General features: G+C 40.9%; 1 protein-coding gene across 2 annotated transcripts; it reads right to left on the bottom strand.

Moving 5' to 3' along the window:
- Nucleotides 1-826: 826 nt before the first annotated feature.
- On the bottom strand, nucleotides 827-25293 carry LOC139946724 (uncharacterized). Of its 2 annotated transcripts, none has more exons than XM_071944378.1 (15): nucleotides 25209-25293; nucleotides 24895-25120; nucleotides 22866-22950; nucleotides 21106-21300; nucleotides 18433-18516; nucleotides 16712-16860; nucleotides 15796-15871; nucleotides 15092-15244; nucleotides 13304-13446; nucleotides 11823-11969; nucleotides 9008-9183; nucleotides 7141-7210; nucleotides 5651-6341; nucleotides 3473-3652; nucleotides 827-1948 (listed from the first exon to the last, which is right to left on the bottom strand). In XM_071944378.1, the coding sequence occupies exons 2-15, from the start codon at nucleotides 25048-25050 to the stop codon at nucleotides 1803-1805; spliced, it is 2451 nt and encodes an 816-aa protein (XP_071800479.1). In that variant the 5' UTR covers nucleotides 25051-25120; nucleotides 25209-25293; the 3' UTR covers nucleotides 827-1802. The 2 variants fall into 2 exon arrangements, with proteins under 2 accessions (XP_071800479.1, XP_071800480.1); XM_071944379.1 differs by having other exon boundaries at nucleotides 22866-22947.
- Nucleotides 25294-26132: the final 839 nt, after the last annotated feature.

The following is a 26132-nucleotide window of genomic DNA, read 5'->3' as shown; positions in this document are numbered from 1 at the left end:
AAACAGAAATAGGTTACCCAGTCAAAATCACATCAAGTTTACACTGCTGGGACTGGTGCCCCAGTCAATGTTTTGCTTTGCCAAGAAATTTGCGGAGCAGTATTTTCTGCTAAGACAGCTTCATGAAATTTGCCCAAAAGGCCTTGCACACTTTAATAGACCAAACAGAAATTGTTTGTTTGGCCATGGGCCCTCAAAGGGTAGGTCAGTCGAAATATTTATTACTGATTTATTTAATTAGGATGGGATTATAAACTCTTTGTTATTAAAATAATAAACTCAAATTCAAAACACAATTACTCTTTCAATACGTGTATACTGAACTCTTTTATTAAACGTCTTTGAATTAGTATTTAATACTAACAACTGTTCAACTAAAAACATGTTATGTTGTTGAAGTTGAGATGTATGCTTTACTACTGGAGCTACCAGCTAATGTACTATAGAAACTGTATAGTGTAGAAAGAGTGTTTAGAAATGCTGCAGTACTGAAATTTCACCAGAATATAAAGTAAAGATTATACAAACAAGTTTATGATTTAAAGACACTGGACAGGTTTTGGTAATTGTCAAAGACCAGTCTTCTCACTTGCTGTATCTCGACATATGCACAAAATAACACACCTGTGAAAATTTGAGCTCGATTGGTCATTGAAGTTGTGAGAGAATAATGGCAGAAAAAACACCCTTGTCGCATGAAGTTGTCAGCTGAGGTCTTGAAATCAATTCAAATTTTTTACTGCAAAATTACTTCTTTCTAAAAAACTCATTTATATTAGAGGGAGCAGTTTCTAACAATGTTTTACTCAATAGCTCTCCATTGCTCGCTAACAATTATTTTAAGTATTTCCCAATAGTATCCAGTGCCTTTTGAATACAGTAGAATGAAGTTGCACAGTAATTGATAGAATTGATATCTGTTCCCCGATACTTCCTTTGAGGAAGCAAAGTCACACGCTGTTAGTTTGTTTTTTACTGGTTTAACATTACGGAAGAGGCCTACTTTTGTTTCATGTGTTAAATTCCAATCAACCCATTTGTTTATTTATGAATTCAAAAAGTGACCGCGACCTCATGCTTTGACCCTAGTTGACGGCCCCGCCGGTGCTGCAGGCAGTTGACCAAAAACACATTAAGTAGGATTTTAAAAATACTATGGTGGGAAATAAGATAGTAAAGGTTTGCAGTAACACCATGTAATGATAATCTCTGAATGAGTTGGGGTGGTTCTGAAAACTGTTGGTTTCAACTCAGCGTTTCGGTCAGTATGCTCTCACCGCAAACTTTTACAACGACATTTCAGTTGATTACTCGTTTTGATTTTAACGAAACAGGTGAAACTCTGCCATAAAAGGGTCTATGTACTTTTTGTATGACAAAAAACACAATGTCCACAGATTTACATTAAACTTACACAGTTTGAAGATATTGATAGTAGAAACCTTCCCTGAAAAAAAATACTTGCTGAGGTACTGTAGTGTTTGAGAAATTAGTAAAAAAATGTCATGTAAATAATTTTTGTCTCAGTGATCGTGAGATGAAAATTATTTTAGCAAGTAAAAATGTATTTTCATGACATTGTTTTACTCATTTCTCAAAAACTACAACACCTCAGCAAGTAATATTTAAGGTACACTTTCTACTATCATTATCTTCAAACGGTGTAAGTTTAATGTAAATCTGTGTACATTGTGTTTTATGTTTCAAACAGGACCAAATCCTTTAACATAATTTTGAGGGCTCCCGCCTCTAACCACCACACCCTTCCCCCTTCAGTTATAACCAATGGACGTTTGTAAACATCATGTGTTAAAGAGGTATTTAGACAATGGCGACGTCTTTAGACTAGTCTCAATCTCCAGCAGTTTCTTCATAGTATGACATGCCTCTTGCTTTCTCCCCATCTTGGTCAGTAACAGAGCATAGTTGTACAAAGCGTCAACATCATCTGTAATAAAACACACAACTTATTTTTTTCACAGGAGTTTGGTGAACACTGCCACAACACTGATTTGGACAAAGGACAACTTTGGCAATAAGCCATTTGGAGTTAGATTTTAATAACGTCTGTTACAATGACTTGCTTAGTCATACTGTACCGCTTACATTTGAATTCCTCAGACTATAGAGACAGTTGCTATGTCAAATGGTTCCGGGCAAGCTTTTGCATAGCAACCTCCAGAGGGGCAAACCTGGTACCAATGTGCCGTACACATCAATTCTGAATAGTGTATGGGTGTTCAAACCTTATGTAACTACGCAAAAGCTTGCCCCAATCAAGTGACACAGCAACTGTCTCTATAGTCTGATGAATTCAAATGTAAGCGGTTTATTGTGACTAAGCAAATTCCAACACATCACCCCCATCCTTCAACAACTCCATTGGCTTCCGGTTTCAGACAGAATCAAGTTCAAAATAATGCTCTTTGTTTGAAAACGCCTTCACTCCTCAGCACCTGTCTACCTCAACAATCTTCTCTCCATTTATCATCGCGACAGCCGACTCCGTAAATTGGACGCCGCAACAAAACTTACTCCCACCATCTGTAAGAAACTGGTTGGTCAGGGTGCCTTTGATTACAGCAGCCCCAACCTATGGAACAAGCTCCCCCCAGAAATCCGCCAGTCGGACTCAATCATGACATTCAAAAAACTGTTGAAGACCGAACTGTTCAGAGCCCATTAATTTGTTTATTGTTTATTCTCTTTCTGTTTAGCGCCTTGATCTAGAGTCTAGGATGTGTGCGCTTTATAAGAACTTTGTATTAAGCCAGTCATTGTACCAGACACTATTCAAATCTAACTCGCAAATGACTTATTGTCAAAATCCAGTACTCTCACTTGGTGTATCCCAACATATGTATAAGATAACAAATCTGTGAAGGACTCAATTGGTCATCGAAGTTGCAAAAGAATTTACTTCGAAGTGGAAAAACTGCGGCACCTCCGACCTAGGAAGTTTTTTGCCATTTCTTTAGTGATTATCAAATGTGTACGATGTTCCCTTTAAACGCCCAAACAAAGGCTGAACAAAACAAAAACTGACAAGAGTGGGACTAGAACCAACAACCTCTGGATTAACGTGCCCATGCTCTACCAACTGAGCGTGGGAGTGTCGTGGCCGAGCGGTTAAGAGCACCGAATTCAAACTCTGGTGTTTCTGATCAGCAGAGTGTGGGTTCGATTCCCCAGCCGTGACATTTGTGTCCTTAAGCAAGACACATAACCACTGCTTTACATGGTGCTAAGGATTAGGTCTTATATCTCAAAATTCGCCCCACTCCTTGCAGTAATAATACCTGGCGCTTTGTATCCTTTGGCAAAAGGCGCGTTATAAATACGGTTATTAATATTATTATTATTATTATTATCTAGCCCTATGTTGGCAGTCTCCCTATTTTGTCAATATCTTTGTTCGGGGGTGCCCAAATAAAGGGGCAGAGATTGATAATACAATAGAGGGGGTGCTTACCTGGAGTGCACTGTAAGCTTAAGACGAGCATTTGAAGTGCTTCAGGATTCTTCTTCTGACCAATCAGAATCAGTGCTTTATTGTTGTAGGCTTTGGTCTTGATCTCTAGAAGGCTGCTGCTGATTGGCTCAAGCTTTTTGACTGTTGTTTCTTCGCTAGGACCTGGGTTACTTCCATTATCTTTAAAAAGACCATCACAAAAAAAGTAAAGGATTTTACACAATTATGTTAGGTTAGTGTTGGAAGTGCCTTTGTTGCCTCCATGAAGTATCAGGCCTGCTGATTGTTTGTGTTGGGGTTCTTTCTCATGACAAGCTAATAGACTGATGTACACTAACTGCAGTCTTTTTTCCCAATTTCTTAAAGGCAGTGGACACTATTGGTAATTACTCAAAATAATTATTAGCATAAAACCTGAATTGGTAACGAGAAATGGGGAGAGGTTGATAGTATAAAACATTGTGGGAAACGGCTCCCTCTGAAGTATCTTAGTTTTCCAGAGAGAAGTAATTTTCCACGAATTTGATTTCGAGACCTCATAATTTAGAATTTGTGAGGTCTCAAAATCAACTTCGTGTGACAAGCTGACAAGGGTGTTTCTTCTTTCATTATCTCGCAACTTAGACGACCAATTGAGCTCAAATTTTCACAGGTTTGGTTTTTAATGTATATGTTGAGATACACCAAGTGAGAAGACTGGTCTTTGACAAATTACCAAGAGCGTCAAGTGTCACAGAGAAATGAGTAAACCAGGCATGAGAATGGGTGATGATAAAAAAACCGCTTAAGGGCCCGCTTAAGGGCCCTGGGAGCTCTGGGTATTTTAGAAGCTCTGTGGTGGTCTCTGATGCATTTCTGACACCTATTTTTCCAGGTAGAAGTGAGCTACTTTTGTGTGATTTTTCCTTTTTTTAATTTTTAATAATAGGTTTTAGGGAAAATAAGGGATGTAAAGCTCAAGCAATTCAAACAATTTTGGGTTCGCCTGCGATTTTGTAACAAGTCCGGAAAAAGAAAGCAAAAAAAAAAATAATAGTAATAATATTTTCATTTTTCTGACGATCTTATCCCTTATTTCTGCCTTTGAAAATGCTTTTTTTCTCACCAACACCCATTTTTATAGGTTCTTGATTTGAAATTCGGTTGTGTAAAAGAAATTCTTTTGCAATTAAATGTTTGTGATTTTAACGATCCGTCGGCGACGCACATTTTAAAATATATCTGGCGAGAGCGATGTGTTTTTGAGAAAGAGGTTTGTTATTCAGCATAGGGTATAACTGGAACGAGGTTGAGATTAGACCCCCAACATAGAAATAGAACCAATGAAGAAAGCATGTCGTCCGGACGTACAGTGTGTTCGCTGGTTCCCAATATATCTTTCGCTGGTTGTGAGGCAATAACAGGTACCAGTTTTCCATGGCCTGCCGGCGATCTCAGATTCGTGCCGCGCCGCTCATTGGTTCGTGTACAAACCTGCACGTACACAGTACACAGTACACATGGTGCAAACACGTGCATTGTTTTTTCAGTAGACTTTCAAAAGTCTCCACACGTGTTATCTTTGCTGCAGCAGCAAGCGAATTACACGCAAACATTATTGAACCGTACCACTATAAACGAAGCAAGGAATGAGGCAAGTTTATAAATCTGTCGCTGCTGCCGCATGCATGCGCGATGCCAGGAAGACCGCAAGCCGTAAACTGGGCCAGTTGCTGGACGGCAATTTATTGTTTAGTTCTTAGGTGCCGTTTTTTTCTTGAACGCCGTACGTGTGGATCCGCGATAATAACAATTACAAAGGTAAACTGACATTGTCTGACTAGAGAAGAGGGATTAGAGAAATCCAAATGTATACCCCCAAAAACCTACCCCCCCGAATTTTATAGCAAATTCACATCGAACTCGGAGACCACAATTTTGAAAGGAAAAAAAACGGAATTCCGGTTTAAACCGGAAGATTCTCATGCCTGGTAAACAATGTCACAATTAATACGCGAAAGTTAGCTGTGATTTTCAATTTTGTTTTCTTAAAAACTTGACAACTAATCAGCTGAAACTTCTATACGCAAATTGTATTTCATACATCTTCATTCACAGTGAGTAGTGGTTCATGTCATTGCCCAACAAAATTATCTACAAAAGGTATCCAACCCTTTCAGGATGCCTATTCTTAAGTACCTGAGAACGATTCTATTCTTCTTCTTTTCCTCTTTGGGGAGTCATTCCCCGCCTCTGTAGAAGTCCTCTTGCCTGTCTCAAGACGATCGTCTTCCTTTGAGTGTCGTCCAACACGCTCCTCCTCCTTCCTTTTCACCCCAGCAAGATGGTTCAGTAGCTCGTTGTTTATTCGCAAAGCATCTGGTAACTCTTGCTTCTTGATCAGACAGTTTGCTTTTAGTAAGAGAGCGTTCGCAAGGTACATCTTTTGATTCACTTTTTCCGTTTTCTCAGCCTCCTCAGAATGTCTTGAGGCGATTCTCTCAAATCTCACAGACGGGGATCTGAAAGGGAATTCCGATTCTGACAGTGTACATTTTGATGTTCTACCGTCCGACGATTTCAAGTTCTGAGTTGTGCTGGACGAAGGAAGCATATTGTGGTCCATGTCTCCATGACGACTGTTGCCATGGTTACTGGTGCTTGGCACCGCATCTTCTTGGGACTCCTGTTGCCTCCTGGCACGATCTGTTTGGCTGGGCTGAGACTCAGGTTTGGTCTTTCCCTTGTAGGCCATTTTGGTGAGGAGTTTGTCGAGGAGTGAGATGGACTTGTTGATGTTATTGTTATAGTACAACGACAAAGCTGCTTCAAGATAAATCGTTCTAACAGATGGGAGACCTGAAGAGCTTTGCAAGCGGCTGGTAGATGACTACAACAGAAAAAAGAATTGAATTAAAAATATTAGGGATACCAAGTACGCCCTCAGTGTTCTTTCTTTGTGACGTGTCGTGGCCTAGCGGTTAAAAGCATGACTCAAGCTCTGGGCCCAATTTCATAGAGCTGCTTAAGCAACAAAATTTTGCTTAAGCAAAAACATTCATTCTTAGTAAAATCAGATTACCGGTCAAGACTCCACTCAATTGTTATGCTAAGTAAACAACAGCTAAAGATCAGTCACAAGCAATGTATATGGCATGAAATTTTGGCCGGTAGCATGTGTAAAATAAGCGAGCTATTTTTGTGCTTAAGCAAATTTTTTGCTTAAGCAGCTCTATGAAGTTGGCCCCTGATGTCTCTGATAAGCAGAGTGTGGGTTCGAATCCCAGTCATGACACCTGTGTCCTTACATTTTGAATTATGAGAGCACTCTTTTTACACAGCACCATGTAAAGGTTTACAAGGTGCTGTGGCGCAATATGCTGCCAATCAAACCAGGAACACCAGGGCAAACCCCTTCTCTTTTCGATAAGTGCACTGCGGGCTCTTTTACATGCGTTACACAACAAACGGGACCTACCGCTTTAAGCCCCATCCAAAGGACGAAGAATCATGGTTAAGTATCTTGCTTTAAGGACACAGGTGTCATGACCGGGACTCGAACCCACACTCTGCTGAACAGAAACACCAGAGCTTGAGTCGCGTGCTCTTAATCACAAGGCCGCGACATGCCACCAAAATACTGTAAAGCTTGTTAAAATCTAAGCTCCGTGAGTTTTCTTTTCACCTACCTCGTTGGGTAATAACGAGTCTGCCTCCTCATGCAGTAACTCCTGGTACCTTTGGACAGCATCACTGTATCTGCAATAAATCAGAGGCATAATGGGAGTTGAGGCATTGCATTGGTGAGGGATCAATATATATCTGGTTTGCCGTGACACCAACGTGTGCATCTACTTGCTGGGTAAATTTTAAAAAAAAATTTTTAATCAGCAAGTCAAACCACAGAGCATGTCTTAAAGGAACACGTTGCCTTGAATCGGTCGAGTTGGTCTTTGAAAAGCCTTTGTAACCATTTGTTATAAAATGCTTTGTTTATGACCGGTAAAAAAGGTTAATTCATGGGCGTGACACGCGACCATGCACCTGTTCTTATAAGACAGTTTCTTCATTCCTATTGGTCGAGAGCAACGGCTGAAACAGTTGTGCCACATCACGCGATACGCGCACAGCATTCCCTTATAAGGAGTTGTTTAACCGAGGGCGGCGGAGGGCTTTACCATTTCATAGCTGGAGGGGTGTTGTGTTGAAAGAAATCATTTAACAATTATATTTTTTGCATTTATTTTACTTTTTGACCGAAAAGGTATTTATGAATGGGAATCAAAGTGTGTTGAATCGGTTTTCAACTAGTGGTTTAAACCCGCCGAGGCCTGGTTCTTTATAATTTACCTTGACTTCGTCTCGGTAAAATTATCAAGAACCAGGCCTCGTTGGGATTAAACCACTAGTTGAAAACCTCTTCATCACACATTGATTCCCTTAAAGCCATTGGACACTTTCGGAACAGAAACAAAATTAAAAGTTCACAGATTTACAAATAACTTACAGGGTTTATAGAAGGTAATGGTGAAAGACTTCTCTTGAAATATTATTCCATGAAATGCTTTACTTTTTGAGAAAACATTAAAACAATACCAATTCTCGATATCGAGATTTACGGATTTATTATAAACACATGTCATGACACGGCGAAACATGCGGAAACAAGGGTGGGTTTTCCCGTTATTTTCTCCAGACTCCGATGACTGATTGAGCCTAAATTTTCACAGGTTTGTTATTTTATATATAAGTTATGATACACGAAGTGTGGGCCTATAGACAATACTGTTTACCGATGGCTGTAAGTGTCCAATGGCTTTAAGCAAGATGCTTTGCTATAATTGCTTCTCTCCTTCCAGGGATATGAATGGGTACCTGCGAGGGTAGAGGTTGATTTTGTGTTTGTAAAAGCCTTCTGAGCGCACAGCAGCTCTGGCTGTATACTCCCCAGGGAGCTGAGAAAGCTTATAGGAATATTAACCAGAGCAGCATTCATGTTAAGCGCATTGAGACGTTTTTTGTAAAGCGCATTGATATGTGCAAAGTGCATTGATACGTTTATTGTAAAATGCGCTATATTAGAGCTAGTGTAAGCCCTTAACTCAACTACATGTACGACTACCAGTGTATTTTTTTTAATTTCAGGCTCCAAGGAACAAAGCTCTTTCAAAACGTAACCCCATTTTAACCCCATTAATCTTTATTTAAAAAGCGGCCGTCACACTTCCTTTCCCACACACTCCAGCCCATAAGTCACTCCTAGGGTATGCGCACCCGATACCCCCAATGGACCATGCACTTGACCACCACCAACATCTGGTCAGTGCTGTCTGAACGCTAGGGGTTTTTATTGTTACGACCACCCCCTGCTGCTCCTAGAAGTTAAACCGGTTCGGGTTTAACTTAGTACGCTGTCTGAACATTACATTACTGAACATTACATTACCCTACATTTCTGTGGATAAAGACAGGCGCCCAGTCTACCCTCATGCAAGACCAAATTACTTTGAGGTCGCCTGTTGGCGACCGAGTGAGTGAGTGTAATAATATCAGTACCTTGTGATGTCCAGGGACCTCCTTGCCAGTGTGTACATGATAAACCCAACGCTTAGAGTTTCTTGACTGAAGCTGTAACAACCATCCGTATGTAATGATGCGGTTGCTAGGCAACCTGAGATGATGTCATCAGCTCCTTCATCAGAATCTGGGGATGACTTTGTGTCTTTGAGAGTCTAAAAATATGAAAACAAAAATACCCAAATTTGTAGCAGGTTTGAGTGCGCCTAGCAGAGTTACATGTACATGTACATGTACAATCCAGCTAGGTTGGGTGTAGCTTGGCACACTCGGCTACATCTTTCGAGACCACACCCTTCCTATATCCTAGACTTGATTCAAGTCTCATTCTCGTTTGAGAGGTCCCTAAGCTATTACCTCAAGGTGCCTGCTCACCGTCAAAATGTGGTATCGAGAATGGGACTTGACGAGGTCGTTTCTTACTCTGCACATTGTTGTTGGAAAATCTCTGCACGTTGTTATTGAATCTCCCCAAATGGGGAGATGTACAAAACCAATGGGAGCGTGGAAGCGCTGCCCTGCCGGTAAAATATTCATTATACTCTGTGACATCACAGTAGAAGACTTGTAAGGCACGCGCCTATACGCAGCACGCACGTGGGGCGGGTAAACTCATTAGCAGGCAAGGGGGTGTCGGTGTCAAAAGTTATAAGTCGTTTGATTGCACTTCCCAAAATTCAAATTTTGCAAACAAAACCGACCCCAATGTATGTTACAACGTTTTACTTAAATTCAAATGAACATTTAGTGCTTTCTTTTTTATAATTAATTGGTTATTAAAAAATGTATTTCAATCATCAACTAAGTACTTAACCCACAAGTGACAAATGAACTAGTCTTCTTTTTGGGTGCGTTTGATTGGTCAAAACGTATCACGTACCAATGTTACATATTCATAAGAGAATACATTTATATACCAGGCGACTGCGACTGTCCCGCATGCGGAACAGGTTTTGGAATGCAGAGCATCACAAAACAGTAGTTTCCTGGGAATGGCACGGGATTGGGACTTGAGTCAAGTCTACCTATATCCCTGAAAAGGCAGGTATTCAATCAGTGAATCATACCTGTCCTATGGTACTGTGCCGAGACATGGACAACCACCAAACGGCTTGGGAAAAAGCTAAGGGTGACAGAGAGGGCTATGGAAAGGATAATGAAAGGAGTATCAAAGAAGGAGAAGGTGGCAAATGAGAACCTAAGAAAGAAATCAAGAGTGCAGGATATTATTAAGACGATTAAATCAAAGAAGTGGAGATGGGCAGGTCACCTAACAAGGAGGTATTACAACAGGTGGGCATGGAAAACAACCAACTAGATTCCAAGAAACTGGATCCCAAAAAAGAGGGAGATAAAACAGAAGATGGATAGATGAAGCATGATCAGTTTACTAGTGCAGTCCTCAGTCCAACAGCATGTAGTAACTCCCAACACCAAAACTATTGGACTCTGATTATGGTGGTATGCCTGATCCCAGGTAAAGCATGATCAAGTTACTAGTTCAGTCCTCAGTCCAACACCATACAGTAACTCTCAACACCCAAACTATTGGACATGATTGTTGTGGCAATAATACCATGATCAATTGACTAGTTCAGTCCTCAGTCCAACACCATATAGTAACTCTCAACACCTAAACTATTGGACATGATTGTTGTGGCAATAATACCATGATCAATTGACTAGTTCAGTCCTCAGTCCAACACCATAAAGTAACTCTCAACACCCAAACTATTGGACATGATTGTTGTGGCAATAATACCATGATCAATTGACTAGTTCAGTCCTCAGTCCAACACCATAAAGTAACTCTCAACACCTAAACTATTGGACATGATTGTTGTGGCAATAATACCATGATCAATTGACTAGTTCAGTCCTCAGTCCAACACCATACAGTAACTCTCAACACCCAAACTATTGGACATGATTGTTGTGGCAATAATACCATGATCAATTGACTAGTTCAGTCCTCAGTCCAACACCATAAAGTAACTCTCAACACCCAAACTATTGGACATGATTGTTGTGGCAATAATACCATGATCAATTGACTAGTTCAGTCCTCAGTCCAACACCATACAGTAACTCTCAACACCCAAACTATTGGACATGATTGTTGTGGCAATAATACCATGATCAATTTACTAGTGCAGTCCTTAGTCCTACAGAATCAAAGAAAACATGCAGTCAGATTTTAAAAGGTATGGGTGTTGAAAGGTTTAAAAGCTTGCAATCTCAGGCCTGGAATTTCATCTTTGAGAGGGGCAAGGCCATTTTCATTTTGCAAAGGGCACTTGCACTTTGCACTGGGAAACCTTTAAAGGCAGTGGACACTATTGGTAATTACTCAAAATAATTATTAGCATAAAACCTTATTTGGTAACGAGTAATGGGGAGAGGTTGATAGTATAAAACAATATGAGAAACGGCTCCCTCTGAAGTAACGTAGTTTTCGAGAAAGAAGTAATTTTCCACGATTTTGAGACCTCAGATTTAGAATTTGAGGTCTCGAAATCAACCATCTACATTAAAGCACACAACTTCGTGTGACAAGGGTTAATTTTCTTTCATTATTATCTCACAACTTCGACTACCAATTGAGCTCAAATTTTCACAGGTTTGTTATTTTATGCATATGTTGTGATACACCAAGTGAGAAGACTGGTCTTTGACAATTACCAAGAGCGTCCATTGTCTTTAAGTCTATAGGAAATTTTTGAAGGGGCACCAAGGCCAATAGCAGGGCCATCACTCTGTGTCCTGGCCTGCAATCTTGACTTACAAATCTTACCTTAAGAAGAATATTAAGTGTCTCAAGCTCCGCGTCATGAAGTTTCAGACGGCGATAAATGAGGGAGACATTGTATAAAGGACAGAGGTACGAAAAGTCAACCTTCAACGCTCCTTGAAATATCTGTCTAGCCGTGTAGGACTTGTTCTGTCAAGACACAAGAAAGATAATAAAAAAGACTGGTAAAACTTACTTGGTAACGAGCAGTGGAGAGCTGTTGATAGTATAAATCATTGTGAGAAATGGCTCCCACTGAAGTAACGTAGTTTTTGAGAAAGAGGTAATTTGTCACTCAAATATTGAAAGACTTCAGCTGAAGCCTTTTATTATGCATCTGAAAGCACACAAAGTAATGCCAAAGGGGTTATTTTTTCTTTCATTATTTTCTTGCAAACTAGATGACCAACTGAGAGCCCAAATTTTCACAGGTTTGTTATTTAATGCATTTGTTGAGATACACCAAGTGATAATACTGGTCTTTGACAGTTACCAAACCTGTCCAGTGACTTTAACGTGTCCAGGGGTCGATTTCACAAAGAGTTAGGACTAGTCCTAAGAGATATCATAAACGTACAGCTAGTCCTAAGTTAGAACGAGTAACTCGTCCTAAGTCGAGATAAGACTAGTCCTAACTCTTTGTGAAATCCACCACTGTGCCCTAAAGCCATTGGACCCTTTCGGTTCAGAAAAAAAGAAATAAAAGTTCACAGATTTACAAATAACTTACAGGGTTTACAGAAGGCAGTGGTGAAAGACTTTCCTTGAAATATTATACCATGAAATGCTTTACTTTTTGAGAAAACAGTAAAACAATATCAATTCTCGATATCGAGAATTACGGATTTATTTTAAAAACATGTAATGACACGGCGAAACGTGTGGATACAAGGGTGGGTTTTCCCGTTATTTTCTCCCGATTCCGACAGCCGATTGAGCCTATATTTTCACAGGTTTGTTATTTTATATAGAAGTTGTGATACACGAAGTATAGACAATACTGTTTACCGAAAGGGTCCAATGGCTTCAAAGGCAGTGGACACTATTGGTAATTACTCTAAATAATTTTTAGCATAAAACCTTACTTGGTAACTAGTAATGGGGAGAGGTTGGTAGTATAAAACATTGTGAGAAACGGCTCCCTCTGAAGTCAAGTAGTTTTCGAGAAAGAAGTAATTTTCCACGAATTTGATTTCGAGACCTCAAGTTTAGAATTTGAGGTCTCGAAATCAAGCATTTGAAAGCACACAACTTCGTGTGACAAGGGTGTTTTTTTCTTTCATTATTATCTCGCAACTTCGACGACCAATTGAGCTCAAATTTTCACAGGCTTATTATTTTATGCATATGTTGAGATACACCAAGTGAGGAGACTGGACAATTACCAATAGTGTCCATTGTCTTTAAGCAATTTGGGGGCTTTTATGGATGTATTTTATGAAACAATCAAAATCTTGTATAAAGTAGTACTACTGATGACTTACTAGTGTTGCCATGCAACAGCCAACCAGGTTGAGCGATTCCACTTTGACACGTTTAGAGATGACATCACAGTCACTAATGGCCGTAAGAGGCATGAGCTTTTCTGTGGCAGATTTGACGTGTCCTTCTTGGTACAAGCAAAATCCTTTCAAAGAAAAATTAGACAAACATGACGACTGATTATTCAATTTCAAAGTCTTTGTGTAAAAGCTCTGGGCCTAAAGTTCATAGAGGCGATTTTGTGCTTACTGTGTGAGTTTTCCATTTCATAGCCGTCCGTAAACAAACGAAAAAGGCTTACAAACCTTCCAGTGCTTACTGCATGACAACATTAACTGCGTCACAATACAAGTCAATGGTGACCGCACAAGATGGACGCCTAACTTTCTTGCTGACCTGAGAAATACGCTTATGCTTAAGCAATATTTTCTGCTACAGTTAGAACAAAACAAAAAGCTTACAAGACAAGATCGACGCCTGAAACCAAGATGCTCCAGAGTTGCGCGTCCAGTTGCTCCTAGCCATGCTAGCTGTTGAGAGAGGTCAAACTTTTCATGTACCTAATTTAATCATTTTGGTCTGGAGCAACTCTAGAATGCCCGTCTGAAATTGGTGTTTCTCAAATCGCATTCACTACCCAGGGCTTGAATTTTTAGGGGGAAAAAACACAAGCGCTTAGAGAATGAAGTGTTAATTATTAGGCGCTATATAAATCGAAAGTTATTATTATTATTAAGACCCCAGGGCGTGTTGCACAGTCAGCCCTCCTACTGTCTGACGATTTAATATCGTCCAGTCATTTTGAATGCATTGTGTAGTGTAGTATGCATTCACCACATGATATCATATTGCAGGCTGGCAAAGTTTATCTATCATTCAAAACCATAGTGGATGGCATTGAATGGTCAGACAGTAGGAGGGTTGACTGTGTACTGTGTAGATGCATTCACCACATGATATCATATTGCAGGCTGGCAAAGTTTATCTATCATTCAAAACAACAGTGGATGGCATTGAATGGTCAGACAGTAGGAGGGTTGACTGTGTACTGTGTAGATGCATTCACCACATGATATCATATTGCATGCTGGCAAAGTTCATCTATCATTCAAAACCACAGTGGATGGCATTGAATGGTCAGACAGTAGGAGGGTTGACTGTGTACAGTGTGGATGCATTCACCTATGATATCATATTGCAGGCTGGCAAAGTTTATCTATCAATCAAAACCACAGTGGATGGCATTGAATGGTCAGACAGTAGGAGGGTTGACTGTGTACTGTGTGGATGCATTCACCACGTGATGTCATATTGCAGGCTGGCAAAGTTTATCTTTTATTCAAAACCACAGTGGATGGCGTTAAATGGTCAGACAGTAGGAGGGTTGACTGTGTACTGTGTAGATGCATTCACCACATGATATCATATTGCAGGCTGGCAAAGTTTATCTTTTATTCAAAACCACAGTGGATGGCATTGAATGGTCAGACAGTAGGGGGGTTGACTGTGTACAGTGTAGATGCATTCACCTATGATATCATATTGCAGGCTGGCATAATTTACTTATCATTCAAAACCACAGTTGACGATTTTAAATGATACAATATATTATGCCAGCCTGCAATATGGTTTCTTGTGATGAATGCATTTGCACAGTGCACAGTCAACCATCCTACTGTCTGACCACTTAATATCATCCACTGTGGTTTTAAAAAGATAGATAATGCCTGCCTGCAATATTGTGGTCTCATTATATGGCATGTATGGAAGGAAAATCATGACTTACTCACCTTGGATAAATATTTGAATCAAGTTGAGTGGTTCTGGAAGTCTGCATTTGTTTTTGTTTATTCTCGCAAGGCAGCCATCCCATTGGCCAGTTTGAAACAGGCAAACAACCAATAGGAATTGTGTCAGATCTGCAGCATGGACAGAAGACGAGCCTATGAAAGGAAAACAGAAATAAAGGAGATGCATAAGGTTTTTTTTGAGACATTGCTGTTGATCCAAACTTGCTATAGTCATGATGTTTCTTTAGGCTGGGTCACCGCCACTAAACTTGTTCTCAAAATGTCCGAACTCGTTCTAAAAAAGCACTCAACAGGTTATGTCTTGCTAGACGTATAGCTTTGACCAGAAAGTGTGACCCTAGTCAGTTTTATTCTAGTAATGAGTTGGGTATGTCTGACTAACACTTGACCGCACCATGTCTAGCACGTCCCTAGTATGATCTAAGTCTGGCAATTATGTTCGTAGTACGTCTGTTAGCCTTCTCGTTTTAAGTACGATGCCATGTCTTATTGCAGGACGGGATGGTAGCCCAAAACTTTTGGAGTTCTAGAGCACCTCTTCCAATCAAACCAGTTCGAGCCCGTCACGCTACTACAGCTACTCAGCACATACATTTAAAGCTCGTTCGGCTAATTTTTTTCTGCTTAGCAGGAAATACTTAAGCAATGTTTTCTGCTTAGACTATTTTGACAAGGTCCCTTACCATTATCTTGCAGAGCGTTAACATCCACAGTTAAGCGACCAGTTTGTAGACTTAGCAGTAACACAAGTGACGAGATCTAACAAATAAAATCATGTAAACAAAACCATGAAAGAAGCGAACTAAGCCATGGGTTTATGCTTTGATTTGACAAGTGTGACACAAAAATAACAAGTTATCAAAAACTAAACCACAAGGAAAACTGACTGGGTAAAATGTTGTTATAATAATAATTAAAAAAAAACAGCTCTTATATAGCGCAATTCTAAAGAAATGATCAATGCGCTTTACACACAAACAGTAGCAAATATAATACACAAGAATAAATAAGTTTTGAGGTTGCGTTTGAAAGCTGAAACTGTTTGAGCGGACCTTATGGTATTTGGTAAGGAGTTCCAGAGAGTTGGCCCGAAAACACTGAATGATCCATCGCCTATCTGCCTGCTACTCTTTGGGATGAAAGACGAGTAACGTCCCGGCTCGATCGCAGGCCTTCCCTAGATGGTACATGGGTGGCAATGCAGTCTTTTAGGTAGACAGGCGACAGATCATTCAGAGCTTTGTAGATGTAGAGTAGTGTTTTGAACTTGATCCTTTTGTCAATTGGCAGCCAGTGTAGAGTGTTTAACAGAGGAGATGTGGGGTTGAAAAAAAAAATTACCAGCGCGGGATTTCAACCAACGAATTCCTGATTGGCATTTATACAGATTTAAAACAATCGCATGGTTCCAAAAACATTTTGCCTTTAAGTGAACTCGGATTATTGATTATATCCAAAGCTGGATTGTAACGGAGGTAAACCTGTTCCAAGAGTAGAGGACAACGGCCCCTGGAAAAAACAATTGCAGCCTTCACCTTGAAGTGGCCTTCAGGCCTTGTGTGTCTGGCGACTTGCATAAAATAAAATTTAAAAAATCACCTTTTGTGTGTCACCTCTAGATGCTCTTGACTGCACCTTTAAGGCTTGGTTGAGGATCTTTGTAGCCTCTTGATGCTGACGAGTAGCCATGTGACCTAGACTAGCCACACAGCACTCCAGCAACACAGATGAGATAACATCAGCTGGTACTGAGTTACAAGATAAAAAGTGATAAAAGAGTTGGAAAAGTCATAAAAAAGGTCTGTGTTAAAGGCACTGGACACGTTTGGTAATTAAAATTTTATTGTCAAAGACTGGTATTCTCACTCCACTCGTTGTATCCCAACACATGCAGAAAATAACAAATCTGTGAAAAATCTGACTGTATTGGTCATCAAATTTGAGAAAGAATGAAAGAAAAACACTTATTTCTAAAATTTGTGTGCTTTCAGGCCCCTAAAAAAGGCTTCATGCGAGAAATTACCTCTTTCTCAAAAACTATGTTTCTTCAGAGGGAGTCGTTTCTCACAATGTTTTATGCTATCAACAACTCTCCATTGCTTGTTACCAAGAAAGGTTTTATGCTAACAATTATTTTGAGTCATTACCAATAGTGTCCAGCGCCTTATGACAAAAGTCGAAAACCCACATCCATTCCCTGTTAACGATTGGGTATTCAGGTTGGCGTTAGGGGTACCTTTCCTCACATTCCACCTATAGGCACGATAGGACGCCAGGTGGAATCACAATGGGGGGTACTTTGTGGATTGGGTTTTCAGTCCTGACATGTACCTGCCTGCGTGGGTTTTCCCTGGAATAATTGTCTGGGATTTTCCTCCTCATCTAAACATAAAACTACTACCTGTTAATCCTGGCCAGCTTGAAATGGGTTGTCTCTGTCCCTTGTTCCCTGCTCTTCCCTCTCCCACCCTGTTCTCCTATCCTTTCCCAATCTACCCTACTCTCTCATCTATTCTTCACATGTTTCTTGTTGTATCCAAACCTTATGTCAGTCATCATCATTCAGGACCAGTGCTTTAGTTGTCATTATTTACATGTAGCATGTATGCCTTCATGTAGTTCTGTTCAACATATGTTTTTTTTTCTTCCTATAACTATAATCTTATTTGCAGTTACATGTATTGTTACTGTTCAAGTTGTGAAATGGCCGAATAAATAATAATAATAATAATAATAATAATAATAATAATAATAATAATAATAATAATAATAATAATAATAATAATAATAATAATAGTATTAATGTCTTTTGTAACACCCCTTACAAATATTCTGCCTTTTCATTGGTTTAGAGCGCATCACATGATATGTCTCTAGTTTTACTAGACGACGGCCGTGTGATAGTGCATCGTTTGTTGTCGGACTATCACACGGCGTGCAGTACCCAGACGTCTTTTTACCCACCTCAAACCCAATTTGTTGTGCATCTGTGTAGCTGCGAAGATGATAAATAGTCTGTTGGGGGTGTTATAAAACAAATATTGACTGCTTTACATGTAACTCGTGCTGTATGGTTAAAACTACGATTCCCTCGGTGGTCCCCGGACCGTTCCATTTTCCCTCGGCTGCGCCTCGGGAAAATAGAGTGCTCCAGGGATCACCTTGGGAGTCGTAGTTTTAACCATAGCACTCGAAGCAGTCAATATTTGTATACTATCCATTAGACTACTATCCATGGGGTTCTTGGCTAGTACGGTGATCACTTTTCTGAAAGTCCTTGGCTTCACAACCAGAATAAATGATAGTCAAAGATAACTTACGTAGGTGAGCAAATCCGGTAATTTTGATGAGAAGATCTTGTAGCTCGGCTGATCTGTCTTCATTTACTCTCATCGCTGAACACACTGAGGAACAGAATAAAACCTGGTCACTGAATCAGGAGGTATAGAGATAAACATTCAGACTCAGGCAAGACTCTGTAATCACAGTTTAGATTACACTTCTGCTCACTTTTAAAGGCAGTGGACACTATTGGTAATTACTCAAAATAAATATTAGCACAAAACCTTACAAGGTTACGAGTAATGCGGGGAGGTTGATAGTATACAAATATTGACTGCTTCGAGTGCTATGGTTAAAACTATAACTCCCGAGGTGATCCCCGGAGCGTTCTATTTTCCCGAGGCGAAGCCGAGGGAAAATAGAACGCTCCGGGGATCACCGAGGGAGTCATAGTTTTTAACCATTGCACGAGTAAAAGCAGTCAATATTTGTTTTATAACACCCCAAACATTTCTAAATACTGTACTATTATTATTAAAGGAACACGTTGCCTTGGATCGGACGAGTTGGTCAAAACAAAAGCGTTTGTAACCGTTTTTTATAAAATGCATATGGTTGGAAAGATGTTTTAAAAGTAGAATACAATGATCCACACAAGTTTGCCTCGAAATTGCGTGGTTTTCCCTCTACTGTGCAAACTAACATGGTCGGCCATTTATGGGAGTCAAAATTTTGACCCCCATAAATGGCCCACGTGTTAGTCGACGAGGTAAAAGGAAAACCACGCAATTTCGAGGCATGTTTGTGTGGATCATTGTATTCTACTTTTACAACATCTTTCTACCCATATGCATTTTATAAAAAACGGTTACAAACGCTTTTCAAAGACCAACTCGACCGATCCAAGGCAACGTGTTCCTTTAAGTTACAGACCTGAATGCTACAATCCATGGACGACGCGAATACAGATTGCAAACACTTTTACTTACTGTAGAGTCGTGCAATCCGAAATGGTTACAGACTATTAATTTATCATCCTCGTACACGCAACGGACGTCTGGGTACTGCACGCCGTGTGCTAGTCTGTCGGACTAGCGCACGGCGCCGTGTGCTAGTCTTCGGACTAGCGCATGGCAAACCGACGCACTATCACACGGCCGTCGTCTAGCAAAACTAAGACATGTCATGTGACGCGCTCTAAACCAATGAGCAGGCAGAATACTTGCAAGGGGTGTTATAATATAAAACATTGTGAGAAACAGCTCCCTGAATAACGTAGTTTTCGAGAAAGACATATTTTTCCACGAATTTGATTTTAAGACCTCAGATTTAGAATTTGGGGTCTCGAAATCAATCATCTGAAAGCCCCAACATTGTGTGACAAGAGTGTTTTTTCTTTCATAGTTTGATGACCGACTGAGCTAAAATTTTCACAGGTTTGTTATTTTATGCATATGTTGGGATACACCAAGTGAGATGACTGGTCTTGGCAATTACCAATAGTGTCCAGTGTCTTTAAAAGGAAGGTATACGTTTGGTGAAGCATTTCAAGTAATGTGATAATGTAAAAAGATATCAGTTGTTATGCCCCAAAATTTAAATCTGAGAAACGCTACTGTCAGTAATGGATTGTGATAATAATAATAATAATAATAATAATAATAATAATAAGACTTGTAATGCGCACATATCCACCCTGCTGGGTGTTCAAGGCGCAGTAAACCAAAACAAAACAAAACAAAAACACAACACAAAGAAAAACAGACACAACAAAATTAGTCATTCAAAACCTGTGACATAAGATAAGTTTTGAGAAGAGACTTGAATTTTGCGGTACAAAGACAAGATCGAAGATTAAGTGGTAGAGAGTTCCAGACGCGTGGCGCGGCTACAGAAAAAGACCTGTCACCCCATGAGTGTCGAGACTTGGGTTCAATGAGGAGAAGCATGGAACTTGATCGAAGATTCCTGGATGGAGTGTAAACTTGAAGCAGTTCAGAAATATAGTGGGGAGCCTTGCCATTTAGAGCTTTGTGGACAATGAGCATCAGCTTGAAGATGATTCGTTGAGAGATAGGGAGCCAGTGTCGTTCTTTCAGAATGGGGGTGATAGAACAGGATTTTCTAGACAGTGTCACAATGCGGGCAGCAGTATTTTGGAGCCGTTGAAGTCGGGAAATCTGGTTGTTAGGAAGACTGTAGAGAAGAGCATTGCCGTTGTCAAGACGAGAAGTAACAAATGCGTGAATGACCTTTTCAGTGGCACTTTTGTCCAAGTACTTGCGAATCTTACCTATATTCCTGATGTGATATGATGATAAACGAACAATGTTGTTGATGTGTGGCTGAAGTGTCATCGATGAATCAAAAATAACCCCTAAGTTCCGAGCTTTCAGCGAGGGAGCTATCCGAGCATCACTGATGGAGATGTATGTGTGAAAATACAATGATTTCTTGTTGCTGTTTTCTCAGCAATTAGCTGTATATGCTCAAACTTTCAAACCAATTGTGTGACTTTTGTTGTACTTTTATTCATTATTTATTTTTGCCTATTAATAAGCATTGGCAAACCAATAAAATTATCCTACCTTTACATACATGTACATGTAGAACACTGGCAAATTTTGCACAACAAAAGAGAGAATTATACTGAACTAATTATTCAAAGAAAGATCAAGAAGACTTTTGAAACATCTCGTAAGGATTCTTACCCCTATGAAAGCAAGTACGGGCAATCTCCTTAATCTGGTTCAAACCGGTTTCAGCAGGGTCAGTGGCAGCTTGATAGATCTGGTTTGAGCCGGATCGTGGCAGTTCTCTGGAGTTTAATCGTTGTAGGAGTAATACCGAGGTGTTGAACGATGCAGCGAACTCGACTGGGAGGGATTTCATTGATGAAGGTAGACCTACAAGGAAACAGATGAGAACAACTATAAAAGTCTTTGTCGGGCACTCAGTTTTCATAGGGGATGATACGTTGGACTTCTAAAGTGACTCATATTGGATGACAGACAATGCCTCCGCCGGACAGCTCGTCTGATCAAACAACTCAACGGTTGAGACAGCTCGACTGTTCAGACAACTCGACCGTTCAGACAACTCGACGTTGAGAAAATTTGACAGATGGCCAAGACAAGTCGACCGTTAAACGGTAGACCTCTGCTATTGACATGTTTACACAAATTTCCTGTAATCCCTAACCCTAACCCTAACGCTAAATTTAACCATTTACACTAACCCTACCCCTAGGCCCCCCCCCCCCCCACCTTCCCTCTGCGCACAATGCTGAGGCCACCATCACGGCCATCCATCGACTTGACTTGGTCCTAAGTCGAGTGGTTTTTAAAAAAAAACGGCCATCGATTTGTCAGAATGGTCAAGCTGTCTTAACCGTCGAGTTGTCCGAACCATCGAGTTGTCCGACGGACGAGTTGTCTGCATGAAGTCCCTCGTATTACATACCTTGGTAATATCTTTCCCACAACAGCTCAAAAAAAAAAAAAAATCAAGTTTTTGCAATCCAGTTATTAAGATACAACTTGTGTTATAAAAGCTGCTGGTTTTTTGCTTGGTGACATATTTCTGGATCCCAGCCATGCCAGCTATAATTGGGCTGTCCCATCTGTATTATGGTCAGTTGGGACAAGTCACATCTCAGTTGGGACCAGTCACAACTACAGATGGGACCAGTCACAACTACAGATGGGACCAGTCACAAATACAGTTGTGACCAGTCACAACTACGGGACCAGTCACAACTACAGTTGGGACCAGTCACAACTACAGTTGGGACCAGTCACAACTACGGGACCAGTCACAACTACAGTTGGGACCAGTCACAACTACAGTTGGGACCAGTCACAACTACAGATGGGACCAGTCACAACTACAGTTGGGACCAGTCACAACTACAGTTGGGACCAGTCACAACTACAGTTGGGACCAGTCACAACTACAGTTGGGACCAGTCACAACTACTTATGGGACCAGTCACTACTACAGCTGGGACCAGTCACAACTACAGTTGGGACCAGTCACAACTACGGGACCAGTCACAACTACAGTTGGGACCAGTCACTACTACAGCTGGGACCAGTCACAACTACAGCTGGGACCAGTCACAACTACAGTTGGGACCAGTCACAACTACAGATGGGACCAGTCACAACTACAGTTGGGACCAGTCACAACTACAGTTGGGACCAGTCACAACTACAGTTGGGACCAGTCACTACTACAGATGGGACCAGTCACTACTACAGCTGGGACCAGTCACAACTACAGTTGGGACCAGTCACTACTACAGCTGGGACCAGTCACAACTACAGTTGGGACCAGTCACAACTACGGGACCAGTCACAACTACATTTGGGACCAGTCACAATTACAATTGGGACCAGTCACAATTACAATTGGGACCAGTCACAACTACAGTTGGGACGATTCTAAAGTTAGGGCGTAACATTCTTACCGTGCATCACCGATGTGATTGCGCAGAATCCATCTATTGCTCTAGAGACGTCAGGTTCACCATCCGTGGATAACAGCTCCTCCTGCTTACAGAGAGAGAGAAGAGATCAACGCGATGAGTCTGAGGATGGTCCCTAGCAAGTAACCCCCAACCAACACCATAGCACATACTCTAGTCTTATTATGCATAAAAAAATGGCTCTCTTTTGAAGGCACTGTACACTAAAGGGTAAATACTCAATGTAATTATCATGATTATTAGCATAAAAACTTACTTGGTGACAAGCAATGGGGAGCTGTTGATACACTGTAGTTTAAAATAGTGTGAGAAACGGCTATCTCTGAAGTAATGTAGTTTTCGAGAACGAAGTAATTTTCCCGACTACAATATTAAAATTTGATTTCGAGACCTCAGAATTAAATTTTGAGGTCCGACATGCCCGAAATCAAGTTTCTGAATTATCTCTCATCTTTGACGTTATTTTGTGCAGATACACCAAATTACTTCTTTCTCGAAAACTAAGTTACTTCAGAGGGAGCCGTTTCTCACATTATCAACAGCTCCCTTTACTCGTAATCAAGAAAGGTTTTATGCTAATAATTATTTTGAGTAATTACCAATAATGTCCACTGCCTTTAAAACTTAATTATTAGTTATATATGTTATGTACTCAACCCTCAATGTCAAAATGAGATACTCCTTTCCTTTGCGTTTTTTGGCAACAAAATGGTAAAAACTAGTGAAAAAGTGGTGGCAGAATACGGAAGTCTTTCCTTGAGAAGCAGCAACATCTTATTCTCTGCTGCTTCCGATTCTCAATTAATGTACTGAGCCTGAGTGAAGATTAAACGACATGACACTACTGACACTCCACAGTTCAGTTGACACAACAAACACACAGTTGTTAAACATACTTCTTAAAACTATGTGAAGGCTCCCCCTTGAGGAGCCGTAGAAGTTAGTTGTTGCGATAACGTTACCCTCCTGCCGACGGCGTACGTACCTCCGGCTACGCCGTCGGCAGGAGGGATACGTTATTGCAACTACCTTACCTTATAATATATGTTAAATTTGCATCGGGAATAAAGAATATTAATTTTGGTTTTCACCCATACACCGATGTGTGTCAGCACTGTATACTCAGTACTTTCCCGAGTCCTGTGAAAAAATATCACGGGCATGTTACTCGGGTGGGATTCGAACCCACGACCCTTGTAATTCTAGAGCAGTGTCTTACCAACTAGACTACCGAGGTTGCCCGGTAGCTAGAGGCAGTTCGAATCTTATGTTTTGACAGCGGGTACCGCAACGATATAACATATGTTAAATTTGCATCGGGGATAAAGAATATTAATTTTGGTTTAACCCATACACCGATGTGTGTTAGCACTGTATACTCAGTACTTTCCCCCGAGTCCTGTGAAAAAATACCCGAGTAACATGCCCGTGATATTTTTTCACAGGACTCGGGAAAGTACCGAGTATACAGTGTTAACACACATCGGTGTATGAGTAAAACCAAAATTAATATACCTTACCTTAGTTATAGTTTCTTAAGTAAGTTAAACACACACCTATTAATATAGACCCAGTAACTGGGGCGCTGTATTCCACTTTTGAAATTTTGTCATTAGCGGTCGTACACCGCACTTATTATTGTAATATTTATGACAAGTCGATTGTGAATGAAAAAAGGGGAACTTAAATTGAAAAGTTGTCAACAAAAATCACAGTCACTCACTCACTGACTGTGATTTTTGTTGATAACTTTTAATACACCATACAGAAACGACCACAGATTCTTTCTCTATGACTACATGGAAATTACAACAACATGGCAGTTGACACTTGACAGACAACACAACACATTTGTTACATTACAGTTACACAACAACACGTGAACAAAACACGTTGTACAGTAAAAACCAGCAGTACGCAATACAGTGCACGTAGGTGGTGCACACATGGTGCACTCAAAAAGCAAGCAGTGACTAAAAAGAAGGAACTTGCTGATTGCTCAGCAACTCACTTTGTAACTGCAGACAAGTAGGTTATTTTCCACCAGACATTGAGCCACACCAGACGTCTTCGATTCTGTAACTGGTATACCTTCCAACAAAGACCTGCAAGTCTTGAATCTTCCTCCAAGGAAGTTATCAATCACATCATTCAGAACTTTCTCCATCTTCGTTTCTCACGGTGCCAGCGCCGAGTTTACTTTTTGCATTTTGACGCCCTCTTGTAACTACCGCCCTCTGTTGGTGAATACCAGCAGTTTGTTTATGTTCATCGGGTTCAACCTTAATCAAAATCGGCCGTAATCATTATTAATTTTTCACTTACTGTTATTGGGCCTCTGTTATCCCCTTTTTATTGGGCGCTGAAACTTGTTTTTCAGCCTTGCCAAGGGCCTACTGCAAAATTAATTGTTGAGGCTGACGCTCCGTTTTCTCCCTTTGAATGATGATGGAACATTCAAAATGATGCCCGACTCCTGTCTGCTGAACACGCCCAGCCCTGCTTCGGTCCGCTGACCACGCCCTGGCTCAGCTCCTATATCCGCTGTAACCACGGCCGCAGCCCCGCGTCTGCTGACCACGCCTCGGTCCCGCTCCTGTCCGCTGACCACGCATCGTCCGAGTGGGGACGCGTCCCCACTCCTGTCCGCTGGCCATACCCAGTCCCCTGTCCGCTGACCTCGCCCATGCCCCACTCCTGTCCGCTGCCGCCTCTGTCCCGCTCCTGTCCGCCAACCACGCACCGTAAGTGGGGACGGGTCTCCACTCCTGTCCAATGACCAAAATACCCAGTCCCCATTCCTGTCCGCTGACCTCGCCCATGCCTCACTCCTGTCCGCTGACCACGCCCCGACCCCGCTCCTCGCTTACCACACCCTGTCTACAGACCACGTCCCCGTGCCGTCCCCGCACCTGTCCGCTGACCGCGCCCCGTCCCCACAAATCTCTCAGTCCGTTTCTTGTTTTCAGAGGAGACGCATTGTTACGTTATAAACCTGTAATGGGAACCCGCCAGGTGATGCCCATTATAAAGCTCTACAAAAACCCGACCCCACTGTCAGTTTGTCCGAAGTTTGAGCCATAGAATGAAAATCATACCCCAATAATAACCGATAACGGCAGAAGGGATGATGAGGGAAAAAAGCAATAAAAATCAAATTTACGATTGTTTGCTCTAAATTACACTTAATTGTTGACCAATTATTAATAGTTATACGAACAAAATAATTGTGTCTAAAAATAGAGTTTA

The sequence above is a fragment of the Asterias amurensis genome, chromosome 14 (genome assembly GCF_032118995.1).
Source record: "Asterias amurensis chromosome 14, ASM3211899v1".
NCBI lineage: Eukaryota > Metazoa > Echinodermata > Asteroidea > Forcipulatida > Asteriidae > Asterias > Asterias amurensis.
This window is presented reverse-complemented; position numbering and strand designations above follow the sequence as displayed.